This window comes from Lynx rufus, unplaced genomic scaffold (assembly GCF_022079265.1).
Source record: "Lynx rufus isolate CCGP_SWC_20201006 ecotype Redwood Valley unplaced genomic scaffold, mLynRuf1.p SCAF_24, whole genome shotgun sequence".
In the NCBI taxonomy this organism is placed as follows: Eukaryota; Metazoa; Chordata; class Mammalia; order Carnivora; family Felidae; genus Lynx; species Lynx rufus.
In genome coordinates, this window is record NW_025814839.1 from 18,208,997 (window position 1) to 18,228,509 (window position 19,513).

Sequence of the window (19,513 nt, forward strand, 5' to 3'; positions counted from 1 at the left end):
ATTTTCAAAAACAGAAAGTGAATAAAAATGATGACATCAAGCGTGTCCCTGGCCAGTGTGTCAGGTCTTGAGACTCTTCTGGGTGTGGTCCTGGGTCCAAGATCAAGGGCTCCAGCTGTGTGCCCAGCCCTTCCCCTGGCTCTCTGAGGACAGTGCCTTTTCCTCTACCCTGTCCTTAAAAACGGACCTCTGAGGCCTGCTCGTCTCCCTGGCACCTCTCCTGCCCTTGATCCTAACTCCACCCAGCCGTCTTGCCTTTTGATGTTGCCTGAGAAGGCTGATTTCTGTTCTGGTTTTCCTCAGCTCCCTGCCATCAGGAAGGCTCCCAGGAGCGGTGGGGAGGTGCTCTGATCGGGGGCAGCTGCAGGAGAGAGGGAACAGTCGGGTAGGCCAAGCGCCAGGCCTGTCTGGGCAGGCTCCTCCCCGCTCTGCGTCTGCAGCTGGCTGAGTGCGGGTACTAAGCGGGTGCCCACCCCAGCTACCACTAAGGACGTCCCCTGTGGCTCCAGTGCTGGCACTGGAGGGCAGCCAGACCCTGGGCAGAGCCCCAACAGCCAAAGCTGCCTGTGGTTCTCAGTGCCTGGTGGTCAGTGGGCCTTCGGCCTGCCACTGCGGGGGGAGCAGCCTGGGTGCCCTGACCCCATTTCAGCCCAGCCACTCCCTGCACTGCCTGCTTCTGACCCAATGTTGCTTTCCTAGCTCTGGAGGGGCTGAAAGAACAGTGTCAGCAGGAGTACCTGGCTCTCCACTGACCCACCTCTTAACCCCTGGGACTAAAAAGACTAGAGTGGCCAAATCCCTTGATTGCACGGTCCAGTTCTCAGTTTACCTGAAAGTCCCGGGCTCAGAAGGCCCTACACCAACACAGCTGTGGTACCCTCAGTTGTGGACTAGAGAAACAGGGTTTTGAGCCCTTGATGAGGCTTACCCTGGCTTGCTATGTCGCCTGCCACCCCTGATTGGCTGAGGTCATGGCTCCACACCTCTCTGCCACGGAGGGCAGACTAGAAGTGTAGGGTAGCTGTCCGCAGTGGGGTGATGATGGATGAGGAGGCCCAGGACTGAGTACTGGGGTGAGGAGGCAGAGCTGATAAGAAAGACTGGCCTGCTGGGACGGAGCACCTTGGACTGTCACTGGACACCTTGGGTCCTTTATAAAGCTGTGGACGGGACCTTACCATGATTGTGCCTTTCCCCCAGTCACATGGCATCTGGCATGATGGGACCCAGCAGAGTCCACATTTGCAGGGAAAAACTGAGGCAGGGAGAGCATCTTCACCCCCAGTTCCCCAAGCCTGGGCCTTACCACATCACTGCATCCAAAAAACAAGCAGCCAGGGCCACCACTGGGGCCCAGGCCTTTAGGAGAAGTGCTTTAGGGGATGGCCAGTCATCCCCAGCTCTGTCCTTCAGAAGCCTCCCTGTTTCCCCTCATCTGAGTGAGGGCCCATCACGTGCCTTTTCACCCTCCTCACGTGGCACTCCCTGGTCCTGATATGCTCAGGCCTGCCCCCTCTCAGGGCCTGACACCTCTCGGGAGCCTTAGTGTCCTATAGAAGATTCTCAAGTGTTCTGGGCCTTCCCAGCCAGTTGAGGAGTTTGTCAACAACCAGTTATTTCTGGAGGGCCCAACAAATGCCCAGGGGCCAGATGGGCTCCCTGTGTGCCAGACACTGTGCTAAGTAAGGCCTGTGGGGGGACCTCATTTTACTTTTTTTTTTTTTTTCTCTTCAGCTAGTGGTTTGCTTTGTTTCTAGTTTTGTTTTTTGTTTTGGGTTTGTTTTTTGTTTTTTGTTTTTTTCCCTATGGAGAGGGCTAAGTTCTGGACCATGGGAAAAGATAAGCCATACAAAATATCCCTCCTATCTTCCTCAGTTCTTAGTTTTTCTCCCTCAATGCAAACTTTGTTGCTAGATTGGGGTTTTCTTCCAGGAATATTCTGTGCATGTATACAAGCAAATCCGTGGAGACACTTACTAAACAAACGGCAGCACCTTCCAGACACTACCAGCCCTTTGCTTTCCTTACCTATCAGTGCAAACAGGCACACCTCAGAATTTCACGGGTGAACGGGCTGCCAGTAGCTGGGGCCTGCTGCTGGACATTCAGGCAGTTTCCATCCTCTGTGAGTCCAAGCAACAGTGTGGTAAATCTCTGCCTACATACGTCCTCGCTCGTGGGCACAAATGTAGCTGTAGGATCTAGCTCCAGAATTGCTGGACCAGAGGGTGTAGCATTTTATATTTTAAAGTGTACTTCTTGTTTTGAGAAGGCAATGTATTCACATGACTCAAAATCCCAAAGGCAAAAAAAGAAGTGAAAAATCCTACTGCTCAGTCCTCTTCCCAAAGGAATGCAAGTGTTACCTTCCAAAGAGACTCAAAGAGGGGCGCCTGGGTGGCTCAGTTGGTTAAGCGTCTGACTTCAGCTTGGGTCACGACCTTATGGTTCGTGGGTTCACACCCCGCCTCGGGCTCTGTGCTGACAGCTAGGAGTCTGGACCCTGCTTCGGATTCTGTGTCTCCCTCTCCATCTCCGCTCCTCCCCTGCTCACACTCTGTCTCTTAAAAATGAGTAAACGTTAAAAAAAATTTTTTTAAAGAAATAAGAGAAACTCAAAGATGTCAAATACAGCCCCCCCCCTTCTTTTACACAATGGGTAGCATGGAATACACCCCAGTCTGCACCATACTTAGATTTTGGAGACTTTTCCGTTATCAGCCCATTACAGAGAGGGTCCTCAAGCCTTTTTCTGAGGGCTTGTATGCATTTCCATTGAACGGAGGTACCATCCTGAACCAATAGCCCAGCAATGCCCATTGAATTGTTTCTAGGGTATTGCTAATACAAGTGATACTGCAAAGAATATTCACTTTTACACATGGATAAATTCCTCAGGCACGAGTTTCTGGGTCAGAGGTAGGTGCGCTCATAATTTTGGTAGCTTTTGCTAAAAATTCTCCAACTTCCACTCCTGCCAGCCAGGAGTGACATGCCTGCGTCCCCCACCCCTGCACAAATGACCCCCACACTGATGGTGAAAAGTGCTCCCTTACTGTGTTTTCAGTGTGCTTCTGTGTGCTTTCAAGCCATTTGTATGTCCTTTTCTGTGAGCTGCTTCATCCTATTTCTTGCCCATCTTTTTCTGTAGAGTCGTCCTCTTACCGATATGTCATTATTTCTTCCTATCTTGTTATTGCCTTTTTACTTTTCCATTCCGAAATGGTTTTCCTATGCTATCTTCCTTTAATTTCTTCTATACTTGCTTGATCTACTATTCGTCTGATCTTCATTTTGTGTATTTCAATCTTGCTCCATCTGGGCTTTATGTTTGGGACGAGGTAGGGATCCAACTCTCTCTTTTCCCAGATGGTTACCCAGTTGCCTGTATGCCATTCACTGAGCAATTCATCTTTTCCCCACAGAGCTGAAATGTCATTTGTAACATGGACTACATTTCCATATGTATATGAGTGCTTTTCTGGACTCTGTTCTCTACCAGAGAATTGGTCTATTCATTGGCTACTGTGTTTTTTTGTTAAAGTATCGTAACTTTGGGTCGCCTGGTTGGCTCAGTTGGTTAAGCGTCCGACTTCGGCTCAGGTCATGAACTTGTGGTTCATGGGTTCGAGTCCCCTGTTGGGCTCTGTGCTGACAGCTCAGAGCCTGGAGCCTGCTTCAGATTTTGTGTCTCCCTCCCTCTCTGCCCCTCCCCTGCTCATGTGCTGTCTCTCTCTCTCTCTCTCTCTCTCTCAAAAAAAAAAAAACCAAAAACATTAAAATAACTAAAGTATCATACCTTTGTATTTCCATAATTCACAGTACCATTTTATATTCCCCCTCTTTGTCCCAATTGAACTTTAGAACTAGTTTGTCTTTAAAAAAATCAATGGTATTGGGGCGCCTGGGTGGCTCGGTCGGTTGAGCATCCAACTTTGGCTCAGGTTCGTGAGTTCGAGCTCATGGTTTGGCTCATGGTACATGAGTTCGAGCCCTGCATCGGGTTCTGTGCTGAAAGCTCAGCCTGGAGCCTGCTCTGGATTCTGTGTCTGCCTCTCTCTCTGCCCCTCCCATGTTCATGCTCTGTCTCTCTCTGTCTCAAAAATAAATACACATTATTAAAAAAATCGGTGGTATTATTTTTATTTGGATCACACCAAATGTTTACATTACCTAAGAGAACAAAGAACTGATGTTCTTATAATGATGTCAATAATAACATTAATCTTTATATTCAAATAGAGAAGTTGATGCTTCATCAGTTCATGCTTTCTTTTATGTCTCTGTAATATTTTGTTTAATATTTTTATTTTTAAAGACTTAAAAATTTATTTATTTTGAGAACGAGAGAGAGCACAAGTGGGGAAGAAAGAGAGAGCGAGAGAGAGAGAGAGAGAGAGAGAGAGAGAATCCCAAGCAGGCTCCACATTGTCAGCACAGAGAACATTTTTATTTTTTACTAAAAATTTTTTTTCAATGTTTATTTCTGAGAGAGAGAGAGACAGAGAGAACACAAGTGGGGGAGGGGCAGAGAGAGAGGGAGACACAGAATCCGAAGCAGGCTCCAGGCTTTGAGCTGTGAGCACAGAGCCCGACACAGGCTTGAACTCATGAACCGTGAGATCATGACCGAAGCCAAAGTCAGACGTTTAACCAACTGAGCCACCCAGGTGCCCCGGAATATTTTTATTTTTAAGTAATCTCTATACCCAGTGTGGGTCCTGAACCCACAATCCCAAGATCAAGTGTTGCACGTTCCACTGACTGAGCCAGCCAGGGGCCCCATCTCTAATATTTTAAGTTTTATTCATTTTAAAAGTTCTTGTATGTACATTTATTTTATTCTTACAAAGATTCATGAGTATTTTTTTTGGTTCCTTTTTGTAAATGGGCTCTTTTCCATTCCTTTTTTTTTTTTTTTAAGTTTATTTATTTTGAGAGAGAGCGCAAGTGGTGAAGGATCCCAAGCAGGCTCCACACTGCCAGCACAGAGCCCAACACGGGCTTGATCCCATGAACTGTGGATATGACCTGAGCTGAAGTCAGGCACTCAACTGACTGAGCCACCCAGGCACCCCATCCATTCTCTCTCTCTCTTTCTTTCTGTGTGTGTGTGTGTGTGTGTGTGTGATGTGAATATACAATTTTTAAGCTAAACTCCAGACTTTATTCAGATTTGACCAGCTTCCCCACTCATGTTCCTTGTTCTGATCCTGGGTCCCACATTCCATGTGATTGCTGTGTCTCCTTAGGCTCCTCTGGTCTGTGACAGTTTCTCAGACTTTGTTTTTTATCACCTTGACAATTTCAAGGAGTACTAGTTGGGTATAGTGTAGACTATCCCTCAGTTTGGGTTTGTTTGATGTCTTTCTTATGGTTAGATTGGGGTTGTGGGTTTTTAGGAAGAAGGCCAGAGAGTTGGCCTTCTCATCACATCGGATCAAGGGCACACACCATTGATAAGACTCTATCACTGTCACATTAGGCTGGATCACTTGGCCAAGGTGGTATTTCCAGCTTTCTCCATTGTGGAGTTACTCTCATCCTCTTTCCCTATTCTGTTCTTTAGAAGCAAAGTCACCAAGTGCAGCCTACACTCTGGAAGGATCGTGGGGGCAGGGAGTAGTACATCATTATTTGAAATTCTTCTGTAGGAAAGAATTTGTTTCTTCTCTTGTATTTATGTATTAATTCAGTCATTTATGTCAGTTTGGATTCATGGATATTTATTTTCCAATTTGGAATTAATCTAAAAGTACATTATTTATTTTGTTGTTTAAATTGGTCCAATTTGGCCACTGGGAGCTCTTTTGGGTACGCTCTGTTCTTTTGATATGCACCCATCCCTTTGTTTCTTTGCAACTTCCTTACTTTCCAGCATTACGTGATGCTCCAGGCTCATCTTGTGTCAGTCCTGTCCCAACCCTAGCATCAGCCACTTCTCCAAGGAGCATGGTTCCTTTCATTGGTGAGTGGCCTTAGAAACCAAGATCTAGGTGCTGGGTGTGCTTATTTCTCCTGGGGTGACACTTCTAGGCCCTGTCAGCAGCGGAGCTAGGAAATATCTGTGCGTACTTACCCGGGTAGACACCCATGTCCCTCCACCGTGTTGTAACTAATAGCTATTTTCATATAAAAATGAAATTGTTTTATATTTACAAGTCTTGTCCCTCCCCAAGCTTACTAAAATTGTCTTGCTTTTAGACAAATTAAAATTGTCCGTTTTATCTCCTCTCACCCCACAACTTGTGTGAAGTCACGACCGTTGTTATCCCATTACAGAGAGGGAAACTGAGGCTTAGAGAGTTTAAGTAACTTGCACAGATAACACACTCCTGGAAAGAAGCCTCAAACTCAAGAGGCCCAGAAGCCCTGCTCTGTGCTGCCCCCTTGTGTCCTGATGGCCTTCAAGAGGCTGACCGCTACACTCAATGGGTGGCATTATAATGATGACCAAGGACCCACTACACACCAAGCATCTGAGAGACAGGGGTACTCCCTCCCACCCCCCGCCATCCAGGGCTCCGGAAGTGAGTCACTGTTGGGACAAATGGAATCGTGCTGTCATTAACAAGACAGACCACATTCATGGTCAGGGGCATGGTCCAGAGCAAATGCCCCTGGGAGCTAGATGCAGTCCAGGGTGCTCGACCCCAGGGAAGGGCTGGTATCAGGCCAGTTGGGAAGAAGCCATGTGGGCACAGGTGGTAGGGAAGGGGGTTGCCCAGCAGGCTGGCACTGGGAGGCTGTGGGCTCAGAATTCTCCATCTGGTGCTTGCCCCTGCCCAGGGCCTCTCAACAGCCTCCCATCCCACCCAACTTTCTGCAGCTTAACCCTTCAGGGCTCAGCTCAGGTGTGGCATGAGGCCCTTCCTGAGCCCCCAACCTCCATAGGCCAGTGTCTCCCCTCGGTCCTCTCAGCCCCCAGGCCTGAACCAGCACAGTGCTCCTGTTTCTACCTGTCAGTACCTGGCTGCCTGTGTGGCTCCTTCACAAGCCACAGAGGGCAGGCAGGAACCAGCTCGGCCACCTCGGGCCCAGCACCAAGTCCTGAAGGAAAAGATGTATGGATGCTTGGTGACTGCTCTCTGGAGCACCACGTGGAAGACTGGGAGGAGCCTGGGAGACGTGGTACAGCAGACAGCACCCTGGCTGCCTCTCCTTCGGGGAAGGAGTGAAGGGACCGATGACGGAAACTTTGAAATTCACACCCCAGCCAGAGTTCTCTGGCTTGCTAGTCTTTGGGCAGCCTGGCACCTGGGCTACCCACTCCTGTCATAGCTCAGTGGCCACCGATGACAGCTGATTGTCTCCTGAAGGCCCTCTGGTCCCTGGGCCCAGATAAAATTGGGCTGCTCAGAAAGTCTGGTTCAACGGCCCAAACGTCCTTGGTTCCAGTGGCTGTGCTGTCACTTTCCTGCCAGGCAATCCCAGACAAACCACTGCATCCCATTGCTGGGCCTCAGTGAGCACATGGCTCTGGGGCAGGTGTGGCATATCACAGGCCTGTGCTAAATGGGGACTCCTGCTTAGGGGTGCTGATGCAGGAGTTTCCTAGGGAATGGGTCACCCCTGTGCAGTCTGCAGGGCTTTGTAGGAGCTTTAGGACATGCTCATCATTCCCAAACCATGCACTGAAAAACCACACTGGGACCCAGAAATCCACCCCCCACAAAACACACACACACACACACACACACACACACACACACACACACACACACAGCCCTGTTTGCTGGTCCTGAAGAAGCCTTGCCCAGGAAGGCACTCTGACAGAGAGTGAAGCAAGGAAGGTTTTCTAGAGGAAGGACACCCAGAACTGGCTCCCAAGGGTGGGCTTGCTCCCAAAGAGCAAGAAGAGAGGGTGCTCCAGTCAGAGGTGTGGGTCCCACCAGGGCTTTAAGGAAGACCATCCTGATGTCAGCCGCACACCCTGCTGAATGCCAAAAGGGAAGTGGGGCTTAGTTTATTAATGCTCAGCCTTGTTCCCCACAAGGAATTGAGGCAGCTCACAAAACCCAGAAGCTTGAAATGTCAGAAAATGAGTGGGATAGTTGGGTGAAGGGAAAGAATCATGGCAGGAAAGGAAGATGAAGCCAGGAGTCCCCACTCACTGGGCTTGAAGACCTAGAACACCTGCCAGAGGTAGTCACAAGTCACTCTGAGCTCCCTAGAGGCTGAGGAGAAGAGTGAAAGCAGACCCAGTTTCCCTATCTGACGTGGGAGGATGAAAACACAACCAGTGCTCTGGAGAAACATCTTCTGTTGCCATCACCTGCTTCCTGGAGGATGCACCCTCTCCTCATTTCAGGGCTGAGCTCCTCTCTCCTCCAGTTCCTTCAGACTGGAGTGGGCTTATTGTCTCTGCTCCTACAATTCCTGGATCCCATGTGTTCTAGAACCTACTCTGCTAAGGTAGGATTTTCCCCTTCCCTCTTCCTCTCCTCCCCCCCTCCAGTCCCAGCAAGCAGTAAGACTGGGAATATTTGTTGAAAAGATGGGTAAGTGAAAACTCTTGGCCAGTGCAGAAACACTGATGTCTGTACATTTCACCCAGTGCCTCGGCATCTATCTGGTCAGAGAAGTGGGAGCCCCTCCTCTGCAGGGAGGAGGCAAGCAGAGGCAGAGAATGGGGGGCTGGGCCAATCCAAACTTTCCAGGCTATGTTGGTTAAGGAGCTTCTCACCAGCTCCAGAGAGGTGGGAATTTGGGTTTTGAGTGAAGCTACAGGTGGAGGCTCAGGCAGAAAACTTGGCCTTAGCAGTGACAGAGGTGGTGTTGACCAATTTCTGGATCTTTCAGCCTTGTTGGGACAGGGATTTGGGGCTGAGCTGCTGTGACCCAGTGTGTACTGAGCTCAGCACACTCTGTTCAGCCCCACCTGGATGACGGCCATTTGATACATTGTTTAATGCTGGCCATTTACCCTTGTGTGTAGGACAAAGGCGGGAGGGTTCCCTAGAGGAGACCACAAGGCTGTGGGTCAGGGGCCACCCACTGCCCCCAACCTTGAAGAGTCCCCTCTCCAGCCTGTTTTCTTCTCTCAAACAGAGATAAGCAGAATAAGGCTGTAGATTCAGTGATCACTAAGCAACAGCTTAGTAAAGGGCCCCGCACGTAGTAGGTTCTCAAGAAAGATGTTTGCCTGTGATGAATATGGAGCAGAGAGCCAGCGCAGTGCGCTGACTTGCCCAAGGTCACGCAGCTGGGGCCAGATCCGACCCCTGGAGGCCTGACTCCAGCGGGCTGGGTTTGTCTGGAGCCAGCTTGGGGGAGCGGTGCTTGGAGGAGCGGACGCGGACGTGGGCGGGAAGGGACTTCTATTTTGGAGCTGGTGAGAGGAGCGCGGGACGCGGAGGGGGCTGGGTCCCTCCCCGGGCTCCCTGCGCCCCAGTCACCTTCCCGCGACCCTTCCCGGGAGGGGCGTCCCGGGTGGGTAGAGGGGGAGGTAGGAGGGGCGGGCAGACGGTTACCTCATCTCCGCCTCCGGGAGGCTCCGCGCGCCCGCTCGCTCGCGCCGCTGGCTGGGGAGGCGATTCAGGGCGCCGGAGCGACAGAAGGACGGAGGGACGGAGGCTCCGAGAGGCAGCGCTGTCCTCGCGTCCCGCTCCGCTGCAGGACCCGCTGCAGGACCCGCCAGGAGGTCGGACCTCGGTGCTCCAACTGCGGGCGGAGCCCCCAGTCTCGCTGCGGATCGGAGGCGGCGGTGTCTGCGCGGCGCACGGCGGGGTCTGTTCTCTCCCGAGCTCCGGCACCTGCCGGAGCTGCTCGTGCGTCCTCCGTCGGCCTGCTCGACTATCTGTCTGCCCTCCCGCCGCCTGCTCCGTCCTCTGGCCTGGCCTCTCCGGGTCCCGGGTGTTCCGGGGGGCGATGAGGAGCGTGGGGTCGGGGCGCACGGGGCTGGGCACGCGGAGCGCACGGCGCGGCGCTGGCCCATGAGGCTTTCCAGCGCAGGGCGCGGCAGCGCGCGCGGGCCATGGGGGGCAGCCTGCGGGTGGCCGTGCTGGGCGCCCCTGGCGTGGGCAAGACGGCCATCATCCGCCAGTTCCTGTTCGGTGACTACCCGGAGCGCCACCGGCCCACGGACGGGCCACGCCTCTACCGGCCCGCGGTGCTGCTCGACGGCGCGGTCTACGACCTGAGCATCCGGGACGGCGACGGCGCTCCCCCGAGTCAGAACCCCGGGGGTCCAGAGGTAGCGGCTCGAAGGGCGGGCAGGGGCGTGTGACAGCGTGTGGGGGGTGGGGATGTGCTTGGTGCACACGTGCATGTCCGCCTGGACAGCCCGGGAATGCCCAACTGTGTTCATGGATTGAAGGATGAATGTGTCCTGGTGGTTTGTGTGTCTCTCCTTCTTGCCGGCCTGGAGTTGCCCAAGATCAGGCCAGGGGATTTTGAAACACACGTAAGTGCCTGTATATTTGTCTGCCTCCACTGGTGGGTCTGGATCAGTGCATGATGGAGCATGGTTGTGCCTTCCTGAGGGTGAGCATTGTATGTTTGGGACCTTAAGCAGAGCCTCAGTGGGGGAGAAAGGGGCCAGACACAGGGGTGTACTGTCAGGGGTGGGGGGAGTTGTCATTCTCTGCTCCCTTATTCCTGTGACTTGGTTGGAGCAAAGCCTCATTTCCTTAATTTATGCAAAGTCCAGGACAGACTTTGAATTCTTGGAGCTGGATGCCTGGGAGAGGTGAAGAGGAAAGAGCAAGTGGGATTAAGCAGGGCTTCCTGGAGGGGGGAAGGGGGGGAAGAGCAGGGTGACAATTGGGCTGACCCTGGAATGATGAGTGAAGGTTCTTTTTTTTTTTTTTTATGTTTATTTATCTTTGAGAGAGGGAGAGGGAGAATACGAACCAGGCTCTAGGCTCTGAGCTGTCAGCACAGAGCCCGATGTGGGGCTTGAACCCACGAACCATGAGATCATGACCTGAGCCAAAGTGAGAGGCCTAACCAACAGAGCCACCCAGGCGCCCCTAATGAGTCAAGTCTTGATTAAAGGAAGTGGCAGAAGCCTTCCACGTGCAAAGAACAGCATGTGTTTAGGCGGGGAGGCCTGAATGTGCACAGCTGCCCATCATCAGTGATCTCTGAGGGCCTGGGGAACACGGAGCCCGGTGCTTTGGAATTAGTCCTAGAGGCAGCTGTAGTAACCAGGGAGGCAGTGAAGGGGCGTGACCCACGTTGAGCTTCGGAAAGCTGGTAGGAGGAAGATGAGGGGTGGGCTGAGAGGAGGCCGAGAGTGAAGGAGGGCTGGTAGCTGACGGGCTTCAGGCACGGGTAGGCATTTTTACCCTGGCGACTGTGAGGACAGTGGGGCCTAGAGAGTTCGGGGGAGATGGCGACGGCTGAGGCCTGAGGATGAACTGTGGGTTTAGTGTCAAGTCCCTTCAGAGGGTCTGGGCGTGGGACAGTGAGAATAGGTCTCTGGCAAACTCTGGCCTCCCGCCCCAGGAGTGGCCGGACCCCAAGGACTGGAGCTTGCAGGACACGGACGCCTTCGTGCTGGTCTACGACATCTGCAGCCCGGACAGTTTCGACTACGTGAAGGCGCTGCGGCAGCGCATCTCAGAGACCAGGTAGGGACGTGGCCACAGGTGTCTGTGGGCGGAGGAGGGGAGTTTTTGCCAGTCTTGTTGGGCCTTTGCCAGAGGGTAGTGGGTAGGTTCTTCCCCAGTCCTGGCCGCGTGTCGGGCCTGCCAGCTATGCGGTCTTTGGGCCACATGGGTCTCGTGTTTCCCGGGGCGGCTCTCCGGCCACAGGAGTGTACATACCCCCTTGGGGTGGGGTGGGGCGGGGCGTTCTCCGGCCGTGGGCTGTCCGTGTCCGGCACCGCAGCCCTCATTCCCATCTGGCCCCCAGGCCGGCGGGCGCACCCGAGGCGCCCATCCTCGTAGTAGGCAACAAGCGGGACCGGCAGCGGCTGCGTTTCGGGCCCCGGCGCGCGCTGGCCGCCCTGGTGCGCAGGGGCTGGCGCTGCGGCTACCTCGAGTGTTCCGCCAAGTACAACTGGCACGTGCTCCGTCTCTTCCGCGAACTGCTGCGTTGCGCTTTGGTACGCGCGCGTCCCGCGCACCCGGCCTTGCGCCTGCAGGGGGCGCTGCACCCGGCGCGCTGCAGCCTCATGTGACCGAATTGGACGACAACGCCGATGGTGGGGGCAGGGTCCCAGTTTGATGAACAACCGGGTACCTGGATTGGACGCAGTTGCCCAACTTCTCTCGGATTGGACTAGGCAAAGTCTCCTCCTTGATTGGATTTGGAAAGCTCCCACCCAGTCTCCTGGGCGACAGGACTCTTTGTGCCTCATTGGACCCAACCAGGCCCCAAGCTACATTGGGCAAGATAAGTCCTTTCTGGGACCTCATTGGGTTACAATCCCACTGGATGAAAGGGACTTGCTATGAACCTGATTGGAAGTTCTCAGGTAGCTTCTGGGGTGTCAGTGGACAATCTTAAATCACACCTCTCAGGAGGTAATAAAGGGGGAACCAATGCAAGCATACAAGTGTACCTAGCATTTCTTGGGTGGGTAGCATGATCTTAACCTTAGAGGCCAGAGTTGCCAGGCATTGCTCCCTGGCAGTTAATGCCAGAATCCCGACATGGATTAAGGGGCCCCCAAAGGTACGCCAGGAAGCAGACACAAGTGGCTGGAACAAATACTTTACTGTCAGGCTCTGCAGGCCAGAGGACCTCAGGAAGGGTCCTCACTGGCCTCCTCTAAGGCATTCAATAATATTAGTAATTAAATAGCAACGCTCATCCCCCAACCGGAATGTACAACAGAGGTCCCATTGTGCCATGTGGTCCCAAGGGGTCTGGTCCCATGAGGTCTGGTACCCAAGAGGCAGGGGTGGGGGGGGGCTCCCTGATGCAGAGGGGTTAAGGCCACAAAGGAAAAGGAAAAAAAGGAATGGGGTCCAGGGGCAGCTGGGCTGGTTCATCACATCCAGGAATCCGGCTCTCCCCTTGGGCTCACTGAGTGCAGGGCATGCCAGGACCCAGGCTCTGTGGATCCAGATGGGCGGCGAGGGCCCCGTGGCGTTGGGATGCGTGAAGGTTTTCGGTCTGGCTGTGTGTCCACCCGGCCCCGTGCCCAGGTCCTCGGGAGCTCCAGGCCAGCCAAGGGGCTCCCAGGTGCATCTGGTGGGCCCCCTACACCAGGGCAGGGGCTGCCTTCATCAGAAGAGCTGGACAGGACTGGGCCCCGGGGTCCGGGCAGCCCATTGGCCATCCGGCTAGAGTCCCCAGGTTGGCCACACTTGCTACCCAGGACACTGAGGGATGAAGAGGAGGAGCTGGAGGAACAGTAGGCCGAGTCAGAAGCTGGAGGGTCTGGGGGCCGAGCTGGGTCAGAGGCTGGTCCAGGGGGGGTCCCGCCAGCAGCAGCCTCAAGGGCTCGGGCATTGGCCAGGAACTCCTCTTCCAAGCGCCGGAACAGTTGCTGCTCCTGCTTCGGGTCAAGCTGCAGGGGGGTGCGGAAGACACTGGCCGGTGTGGTGCCCAGCTCTGGACTGGGGCTGGAGACCCGCAGAGGCCGGGGGGCTGCAGGGCTGCGAGCCCGGGGAGTCTGGGGGCTGCTCCTGCCTGAGCCCCCGCTGACCCTGCCCCGGGGCACCCACGAGTGCTGCCCATCTCGGTCCCTGCGCACGAGCAGCGTGGTCTGCTCCTCACGGCTCTGGCTCCGGGCCCGTCGGGCAGGGCTGGGGGCCAACAGCTGGGTTCCCCTGCCTCCTGGGGCCCCACGCGGCCGCCCTCGATCCAGCCGGTCTCGGGACTGGCTGCGTGGAGCTGGAGGCCGTCTTGGAGAGGCTGGGGTGCCTGTGGTCAGCCTCCGGCTGGGTCGCTCCCTCCGGGAGCCAGTGCCTGAGTCTTCACTGCGGGCACCAAGGGGGCCGCTCTGGGCTGAGGAGGCTGAGGAGTCACTGTCCCCAGAGCAGCGGCGGGAGCGGGGATGGGGGGGCAGCTGGTCCCGGACCCTGGGGCAGGGGAACAAGAGAGAGAGAGATGGGGCATCTCAAGAGAGGACTGGCGTGTAGAAAGGGCAGGCAGAGGAAGGAACAAGCAGCTGAGTGGTTGGGGCTGGGGAAGACACCTGTGGTGGGGGTGGGGGTGGGGGCAATCAAGGGCTTCTGTCCTGGGGACTTCCAGAGAGAAGTGAGCCACTGGGCAGCAGCTTCCGGCAGCCACCCTCCCCACCCCCCCACCCCCCAGGCAGCAGAAAAAGCCAGGCTCTGAGCTCCCCCTCCCCAGGCCTCCAGCTTCCTGGGTAGGCCAGAGGGAAGCGGTAGGACTGGCCGACGCCCAGCCCCCAGGGCCCGCCCCAGCTGTGTTGTTGGGTTGCTTGGGTTGCCATGGAGATAGGAAGCCAGGCCTGCCCCCACCCACGGGAACTTTTCCCAGGGTGAGTCACTCTGGAGCACAGGCTCCTTCGTCATCCAGGCCAGGGCGGATGCCCGCCCCCTCTGGACCCCTCACCCCTTTGTCCTAGTGCCTCTCACCTGAGTGGGGTCTCAGTTCCCTCCTTTGAGCTGCGTAAGCTAACGGGCGTCACCTCTGGCCGGGAGCTCCGCCGCTCAGCCCCAGGGGCTGGGCTGCCGGCACGGGGACTGGGGGTGGGAGACACCCTCTGTGGGGAGAAGGTGCGGGCCCGGGACTGGGGCGGGCGGTGGGCTGCAAGGTGAGAGGACAGGTGGCATTTGAAGGGTGGAGCCACAGAGACAAGCCCTCTGCTGGCCCGCTCCCCCATCCCCCCATCCCTGCCAGGGGCACTGACCCGAGGAAGAGCAGCGGCAAGGGTCATGCTTGTCCAGATAGTGCTCCAGAGTGTCCCAGCCGCCACCCACGCGCACCATCACGTGGCTCCTCAGCACCTGTGGGAGTCCAGCGTGGACAGGTCACGGCCTGTCTGATGGGCCTGGCAGCCCACTGTGGGCTGCCATCTGCCGGGCAGTCCCAAACTCTTACCCGCACGAAGATGAGGAGACTGGAGTCTCCCACGCGGTACTTCCCCTCTGAGACCTTGATCATGGGAAACTGGTCTGGGCAGGTGCAGTAGCCTAAGATCTCCCTCACCTGAGGCCAGAGAGGAAAGGCTGGAGGTCAGGGATCAAGTCCCTCCTGCTGGGCCTGATGTCAGCAGCTCCAGGGTCAGGAGGAAGCAGGTCCTTCCGGGGAAAGGGGACATAGATCGTGTTGCCCCAGACTTGGTTGCAGCCTCTACATTTGACCTTTCACCAGCTCTCCTTCCCCTCTGGCTATCGGAGGTCAGGGTCTGTGGTCAGGCCAGGGCTTGGGACCCCAGTGAGGCACAACCCTGTGGCCCCTGAGCCTGGGGAAGCCCTGGAACCCATCCTTACTCCCTGCCCCCTTCACCTACTTCACAGACATGTAGGCTGAGGCCCACAGGAAGGCCAGGTTCTGGGAGGACGCAGGCCATGGGACACGAGTGCAGGGAACCCACACCACATCAGTGTCAAAGACACGTAGAGTACACCACCCAGCATGCACACACAGGCACACATCTGCCCACATGCCCCACCCCCGCCCCTAAGCCAGGAGCTGCCAGGCTGGCTATGTGGGCGGCCCTGCCCGCCTCCCAGCCCACAGTGGAGCCAGAGGAAATGAGCAGGTGGAGCCTCGGGTGACCCTGTGCCCACGACAGGGGAGGGGTGACAGCCTCTGCCCACGGATTCCGGCTACCCCCTCTGGGACAGGCACATCATAGTCCTGCCCTTCTGATAAGAAGGCAACTCTTGGCCAGGCTGCGGGGGTGTCAGGGATACCTAGGTCCTGGGAAAAGGAGGAGGGAGCTGGGGGTGGGGTCCAGCACCTCCTGTGCTCACAGTAGAGCTAATCCTGTCCTCCTAAGAGGACCTCTGGCTTCTAGCAGCAGTGGCAGCTCTGGGCCTGGCTTCCCAGATAAGCCCCTGGAGAGTGGGTGGGCCTGTAGAGCCCCCCGGGACCTGCCCTAGGCACTCACTGAGAGCCTACTGTGTGCCAGGCACCTTGCTCAGGGCCAAGCATGACAGGTACCCACTCAACCTCAAGCTCTGTGATGTTGTGGATGCAACTGTCCACTCAAGTGCATACAGAGGGGTTCAAATCATGTGGCCCCCTGGATGAAGGAACTGATCTGGCACACGGGAAGCGCATAAGGGGGGGAGCTCACATTTTATCCCAGGCCCTACTGGGTCTTGTGACCTCAACCAGCACCTCTCTGGGTCTGCTTATCTCCTTGGGGCCAGGTATACACTTGGTGCTCAATATGTGCACCCACTCCATGGGGCAGGCTGTCCCATCGCTGGCGCACGGTGGGGGCACAAGCAGGGCCATGAGCACGCACGCTCACTGGTGGACTCACCAGCTCGTCCAGGTTGCGCAGGTCGCTGGGAGTCATGCGGGGCCCACGGGCAGGAGCCCCTGCCACGGTGGCAGTTTCGGTGGCATCCTCCTCAGCAGCAGGTGCACTGGGGGCCGGGGGCGCGGCGCGGAGCTCCCGCTCAATCTCCTGCTCAAACTGCACGAGGCGAGGGGCGAGCAGGCCGAGGCGGGCCCCACGCCGCGCCACCTCCAGCAGGCACAGCACCACGCTTTTCTCGTTCTTCCGCAGCACCAGGTCCTCAGTCTCAAACATGAGCACTTCAGGCACACCCAACTCTGTTCGGCACCAGCCGATGAAAGTGGCCACGTTGTCTCGGGCCATGAAAGAGCCGGGCACCACGCTGTGTGCCTGGAAGGCCACGCCGCGGGCCGGGCGGGCAGCGGCCAAAGCGCGGGCGGCCTCAGTGACGGCGTTGGCATGTTGGCACAGGGTGGTGCCTGTGGCCAGCCCCGTCAGGAAGCCCTCGCCACCACTGGGCAGACCCAGGCCATACAAGGCGTTGAGCCACTCAGCTAGGTCCTCTTTCATGGCCTCCACGTAGGCCTCACTTGAGCGGAATGGCCGCACACTCTTGGCTGCCGAGCCCGCGATGCCCGCCACTGGGTCCGCCATGGCCGGGCCGGCCGAGTTACTGTGGGTGGGCAGGGATACAGGAATGCTGTGAGGACTCAGCACAGACTAAGCCCCAGACCATCCGCACTCGCCTGTCATCTCAGGCCAAATGCCTGGTTGCGCGTGCTGGCTGTGAGAAAGTTCACTGTACCTCAGTTTCCTCGTCTATGAAATGGGTACAATATTACCTTCCTTGCAAGACCTAATGGGATAATTTGCATGAAAGATTTAGTATCTATAAATGTTTGCTATTTTGCTCTTTGGGGGTGGGGGCAATGGGGGAATTGGCTGTGTCCTCCCTCCCACAAAGGGACACATTTGTGGGATCCTTATTGCCCTTATTGCAATGCATCCTTATTGCCCAATACGGTGGGTGAAAAGCGGAGCCCTAGAGAGATGAAGCCCACAGCCCTGCACTCAATGGACAGGCAGGACAGGAATCCAGGTCCCAACCACAGCAATGGTTAGCTCCATCGCTCAAGGCTGATGCCCCTCCCACCTCCTCTGGGAAGGTGCGGGGTCCTCCCTCAGCTCCCCTTCCGTGAGGACTGTGCCATTATAACAACGACGTAACAGCAGTAATAGTAACAGTAAACTCAATGTCCCTGCCCAGGGCTGAGTGCCAGTGATATTATCTCCATTTTACAGATGAGGAAACTGAGGTGCAGAGAGGGTAAGAGCTCACTCAAGGTCGCAGAGCAGAGGATGGCAAAGCCAGGCCGACGTGAGCCGCTCGGCTGATCCCCAGCGCCGTGGGCAGCCCGGTGGCCGGAGCGAGGCCCCGCCTCCTCCGAGGAGCCTCCCTAGCGCCGCAGGCCGGGTGCGTGCGGGTCGGGACTCAGAATGGCCTCCGACAGCCCCGGCTGTCCTCCGGGATTCGGCCCAGAGAGGGTGCGGGCTGCCCAAGGTCACACAGCTCGGGGGAACAGAGGCCGCAGCCTCCAGGTCCCCGGGAGTGCGCGCCAGGCAGGGGGTGCCGGGGGTCCCCGCGCTCACCTGGCTCATCCTGCGGCCTCGGGGAGCATCGCCCCGGCGGGGCCGAGCGGGCCGGGCCGCCGCAGGGAGGCGCCGCCCGAGCCACAGCAATCCGGTCCCGCGGCTGAGGCCTCCGCACCCGCCCGCTGTCTCCGCCCCGCCTCCCTGGAATTCGGCTCCGGCCCGAGGGGGCGGGCGGGGCCGCGCGCTCTTAAAGGGGCAGCGCAGTTCCCGGGTGGACGGAGAGAGGGAGGAGCTGGAGTCTCCTGACTGGGGGGTGGGAGGAGCGGGACCAGGGCCCTACCAGCCCAGACTCGCCATCCCTGCCCAAGCTAGTCCCTAGAGTCCCTTCCAACCCTCCTTGGTCTGTTGGAGAGAGGTTTGGGCTGCCCCCTCCCCAGATATTGGCCTCCCAGGACGGGCTGCACGGCCTGTTCCCAAGAAGAGCTCAGGAAGCGATAGGGACCAGAGCTGCAAAGTCACCTCCGTCTGGAGTGAACCTCCCCATGTCAGATAAATGAGGCCCGAGCGACTGGGATGTGAGCTTCCTACCGGCAGTGGGGGCCTCGTGGAGGGGAGGATGGCCTGTTGTGTCCACTGGGCGTCCCACTCTCACCGAATCCTCATCTTTTATGTGGAGGTTAGGGAAACCTGTTTCTCCGATGAGAACACTGAGGCTTAGAGGGGTAGGCTGGTGGCTAAAGCCTGTGGGTCTGACACCTTGGCCCCTGCCCTTCCCCGGGAGGCCAGTCCCCTACCACGTCTGGTTGCCCAGGTCAGGCACAGAATTAAGGGGACAGGAGGTTAAGAAGGAGCCTGGGTAGGTTTGGCTTGGGAGGGTTAATCGCTGCTAGTTTCTTTTCAAACTGCAGAGGAGGGACCTGGCTGGGATCTGCGGGAAATCCTGCCCCCCCCGCCCCCCCCCCCTCCTGCTGCTGGCTGGGCGGGGACAGCTGGCCTGGCTGGGCTGCAGCCTTGCTGGCCAGGCGGGGCCATCCTTGGGGGAAGTGCCACCAACAATAGCCAAGTCTCAGAGCTTTAATAAAGTGCCTACTGTGTGCCAGGGCTGCTCTGTGCCCTTGACCTGGACCGGTCAGGTCCCCTCTATGAGGGACTCTCTTTTCCCCAGACTAGGTCTCAGGAGAGTAGCTCAGGGTTTGAACATGGCTATTATGGGAATACTCTCATGCAAGGATCAGGGGCATTTGTTGAGTACTTTGTGCCAGACCTTCTGGTGCTAGGCTGCTCACATGCATCATCTCACTGAGTCCTCATGACTGAGTGGGCTCACACCCCAGTGTCCTAGATACCCAGGTGGTTCCAATCAACCCTCTCCTCCAGCACCCCCACCTACAAAGAGTGAGGAAGGCGGGTAACTAGTAATAGTAATAGCTAACACTTACTTGGCACCTACTGTGTGATGGGTCTCATCTGGCACTGGGAACTGAGAGCAAAAAGTGGGGAAGGAAACAGCCAGTTCTCAGGGTTCCCAGTGTGGTAGGAAGGGAGCCCCTGGGCTGAAACAGGGATGAGGCACTAGGG

At 56.5% G+C, this 19,513-nt stretch overlaps 2 protein-coding genes across 3 annotated transcripts; one reads left to right on the plus strand and one right to left on the minus strand.

Annotated features, from left to right (window-relative positions):
* The first annotated feature begins 9,976 nt into the window (after nt 1-9,976).
* Nucleotides 9,977-12,480, plus strand: RASL10A (RAS like family 10 member A). Of its 2 annotated transcripts, XM_047088184.1 has the most exons (4): nt 9,977-10,195; nt 10,370-10,405; nt 11,452-11,576; nt 11,860-12,480. In XM_047088184.1, the coding sequence occupies exons 1-4, from the start codon at nt 9,977-9,979 to the stop codon at nt 12,125-12,127; spliced, it is 648 nt and encodes a 215-aa protein (XP_046944140.1). In that variant the 3' UTR covers nt 12,128-12,480. The 2 variants fall into 2 exon arrangements, with proteins under 2 accessions (XP_046944140.1, XP_046944141.1); XM_047088185.1 differs by lacking the exon at nt 10,370-10,405.
* A 167-nt stretch (nt 12,481-12,647) lies between these two features.
* Nucleotides 12,648-18,124, minus strand: GAS2L1 (growth arrest specific 2 like 1). Its single transcript, XM_047088183.1, has 6 exons — nt 17,993-18,124; nt 16,364-17,015; nt 14,968-15,075; nt 14,777-14,873; nt 14,502-14,673; nt 12,648-13,979 (listed from the first exon to the last, which is right to left on the minus strand). Exons 2-6 carry the CDS (start codon nt 16,994-16,996, stop codon nt 12,944-12,946), a joined length of 2,046 nt encoding a protein of 681 aa, XP_046944139.1. The 5' UTR covers nt 16,997-17,015; nt 17,993-18,124; the 3' UTR covers nt 12,648-12,943.
* Nucleotides 18,125-19,513: the final 1,389 nt, after the last annotated feature.